The sequence below is a fragment of the Sapajus apella genome, unplaced genomic scaffold (genome assembly GCF_009761245.1).
Source record: "Sapajus apella isolate SASKATOON/1434 unplaced genomic scaffold, GSC_monkey_1.0 scaffold126, whole genome shotgun sequence".
Lineage (NCBI taxonomy): Eukaryota > Metazoa > Chordata > Mammalia > Primates > Cebidae > Sapajus > Sapajus apella.
Window position 1 is genome coordinate 810,242 of NW_022437066.1, and position 3,566 is coordinate 813,807.

General features: G+C 59.4%; 1 protein-coding gene across 10 annotated transcripts in view; it reads left to right on the plus strand.

Annotated features, from left to right (window-relative positions):
* EXD3 (exonuclease 3'-5' domain containing 3) overlaps window positions 1-3,566 on the plus strand; it is a 79,067-nt gene that overhangs the window by 31,770 nt on the left and 43,731 nt on the right. For all 10 annotated transcript variants that reach the window (XR_004263916.1, XR_004263917.1, XM_032261689.1 and 7 more), the window contains one exon: window positions 1,815-1,915. Coding sequence is in view for 8 of the 10 variants with exons in the window: in XM_032261689.1 (XP_032117580.1) it covers window positions 1,815-1,915 (101 nt within the window). In the remaining 2 variants the exon portion in view is untranslated. The remainder of the gene's footprint in view (window positions 1-1,814; window positions 1,916-3,566) is intronic.

A 3,566-nucleotide genomic window follows, 5' to 3' on the forward strand; every position in this document is an offset into this window, starting at 1 on the left:
GGGGACCTCCGGGAAGACGCTGTCTGTGACGCGGGGACCTCCGGGAAGACGCTGTCTGTGACGCGGGGACCTCGGGAAGATGCTGTCTGTGACGCGGGGATCTCGGGAAGATGCTGTCTGTGACGTGGGGACGTCCGGGAAGATGCTGTCTGTGACGCGGGGATCTCGGGAAGATGCTGTCTGTGACGTGGGGACCTCCGGGAAGATGCTGTCTGTGACGCGGGGATCTCGGGAAGATGCTGTCTGTGACGCGGGGACCTCCGGGAAGATGCTGTCTGTGACGTGGGGATCTCCGGGAAGATGCTGTCTGTGACGTGGGGACGTCGGGAAGATGCTGTCTGTGACGTGGGGACCTCGGGAAGATGCTGTCTGTGATGTGGAGGGCGGCCCTACAGAAAGGGCTTCAGACTCTGTGACAGAACCTGGTGGAGGAAGGACGGGATGAGACGTGAAGGCTCAATGGGAGGATGGAAGATGAATTGGAATTTGTCTTCCAAAAAGTGGTACAAAATACATAAAGAGAAGGAAAACCAAAGAGAAAAGATGTTTAAACATGGCAGATTCTGTCAAGAAGACCCAACACAGAAATAACGGGTTCCGGGAAGAAGGGAGAGCGGGAACGGGGGACATTCCTCAGGGGTTCACCGCAGATGGGTTCCAGATGCGAGGGCGTGGGAGCCGCGCCAGCAGCTTCATGCAGTGGCCAAAGAGGGGTGTCCCTGTGGCCACCCACAGGGGCACGTTGTGAAATTTCTCAACACTAACAAAAATGGAAGAGCCTCCAAACCTCCAGACGAGCAGCTGACGTCAGAGGGGCAGGAATAGGGATGGGTTCTGTGGTCTCAGCAGCAGCTCCGGGACAAAGCCTGCCTGCACTAAGGAAAGTTACCTCTGCCGAGAGGTCCTGGCTCTGCTGGACTCACAGACCCTGCAGGTGCACATCTCCCAAGACAAAGTCCGTGGACTTTATCTTGGGACACACCCAGCAATGTGCCTCACCACCACCTGCAGGCCGGGAGGTGTGGACCCGGGGCACGGGGCGTGTGGGTCAGGCCCAAGACCTTGCAGGCAGGAGCTGGAGAGCGGCTGGGTGGGAAACAGACACAGCGCCGGATGGGCATCACCCTGAAAGCAGCAGAGGGGCTGAGGTGCTGATGTCCCTGCACAGCCAGAGTGTCGCAAATGAGGAACGCGCCGATTCAGCTAAAACTCTAATTCTGCCGCTTTGGGAGGCCGCCTTCCGGGGGGAGACATCCATACCAAATGCCAAGAGGCCACAGCCCAAGGACATTGTCTGGAAACATGGAGGCCAAAGCGAGACTCTTTCAACATCGGCCGGCAGGCGGCGACGGATGCGGGGGCGGGGCGGGGGTGACACCTGCTTTTTCTTTTTCTTTTTTTTTTTTTTTTGAGATGGGTCTCTCTCTGTCACTCAGGCTGGAGTGCAGTGGTGCAATCTCAGCTCACCGCAGCCTCCGCCTCCTGGGTTCAAGTGATTCTCCTGCCTCAGCCTCCTGAGTAGCTGCGATTACAGGCACGCACCACCACACCCAGCTAATTTTTGTATTTTTAGTAGAGACGGGGTCTCACCACGGTGCTCAGGCTGGTCTTGAACTCTTGACCTCATGATCCGCCTGCCTTGGCCTCCAGAGTGCTGGGGTTACAGGCATGAGCCACTGCACCCAGCCTGAGCCTACTTTTCTTATTGTAGGCTTGTAGAATCACTTGGCATTTATGCATGAATATGACTTTGATGAAAATAAAAATCTTAAAATGTGTTAAAACAGCAGCAGAGACTGTGCCTTTTTCCACAGACAGTACCCTCAGGTGGCCTCCCTGAGCCTGGAGAAGCTGAGTCCGAAGGTGCTGAGCAGGCAGGTCTTACGTCTGCAGGAGCAGTTCGGCATGGTCCCGGGTGAGTCCACGTTTCGGTGCAGTCCCGGGTGAGTCCACGGTTAGGAGCGGTCCCGGGTGAGTCCACGGTTCGGCGTGGTCCCGGTGAGTCCACGGTTCGGTGTGGTCCGGGTGAGTCCAGCTGCACACTCTTGCTTGGCCAGGCTCTTGTTCTGTGATTGCGCTGCTGGTTGTTCAGGCACCAGCCTTCCCAGAGAGCCCCTTCCTGCCTCCTGCCCTGCTCCTGCCAGAGTGCCCGCAAGGTGGGCCTGTCCTGGGCCCTGCTGCTGAGCAGCCGAGCAGCCTGTGAGCTCCTCCGCCCACCTAGGGTGACTCCGGGGGGCTTCCTGCCTCCTGGCTGGCTGCAGAGCTGAGGGTGAGTGCTGAGTCTCAGTCGCCAGGACTCTGTGTCCACTCCTCCCAGGCCCCTCTGGACAGACTGATGGCCACACCTGCCTGTGTGGTTGGACACCAAGGGAAGCCAGGCCCCTTTGTTCCCAGGACCCCCGCCAGGGCCGGGAAGATGCGTTGAGGCCCCATCCATGGGGCCGTGAGTCTCAGAAGGGTGCAGGCTGGTGCCTGTCTGGCAGTTTGGGTTCATCTGGATTTTGCAGCGTTTCTAGGTTCTCAGCATGGGTAGGCTGCAGCCCGGACCCTTTCCGTCGGTGCAGTACTGTAGCTAGCCTTTGAGCACAGTATCCCGCTGCAAAGTTATGCCAAAAAGCATGGAAATGTCAGGAAAGCTTCTCCCGTCTGTCCGCAGAGCTGAGGGAACCCCTCTGCAGCCACCCCCGGGCTGCCAGCTATGCCCTCTCTCAGTAACTTCTGCCTCTCTCCCTTCTCCCTTCTAAACATGTGCTGGGCTTCGCGTAGGGGCTACCCAGAGGGGCCCCGTGTTTTAAAGGGCTGATGGCCCCTGGGGTGCCTGGTGCACGACGGTAGTGGAGACTTCATTTCCAGGAAGGAGGAAGGGGGAAGGTGGGTGCCCTCGTCACCCCTTGGACCCGGGGGCAGGTGGCGGATTCCTGGGTGAGGCCTCTGCTGGAAGCTGGTGCCCTGGTGGCTGCGTTCCAGGAAGGCTGGCCCTCCCTGGTAAGCCCCAGCTTCTAGGCATGCCATGAACTGCACAGACGCCCACTGTGGCCGGTAGGTGGGGTCCCTGCTGCAGGGAGCTCCCAGGCGTTGGAGGCAGGTGCTGGCAGGGTGCCTACATGCCTTGAGAGTATGGGTCACAGGGACCTTGGGTGAGGTAGGGCCAGAACCGGGCAGGGGCCTCAGGGCAGACGGTTACCCGCTCCCCACGGCTGCTTTCTGGGCGTGGGTATATGGGGCCCTGCCAGGTTGGCATCCTGCTGAGGACTGGGCAACCCGCTAGGACTACCGGCTGCCAGACCCTGGGGGAAGGGGCTCAGTGGGACCTTGGTGCCCTCCCTGGGCCCCCTCGGGATCTGGAGTGGAGTCTGGTGAGGCTGATGGAGAGTGTGGACATGTGTGTGTCGGTGTGGACTCTGCTGAGGCTGATGGAGAGTGTGGATGTGTGTGTCGGTGTGGAGTCTGGTGATTGATGGAGAGTGTGGACGTGTGTGTGTCAGTGTGGAGTCTGGTGAGGCTGATGGAGTGTGTTGACGTGTGTGTCAGCGTGGACTCTGGTGAGGCTGATGGAGGGTGTGGAC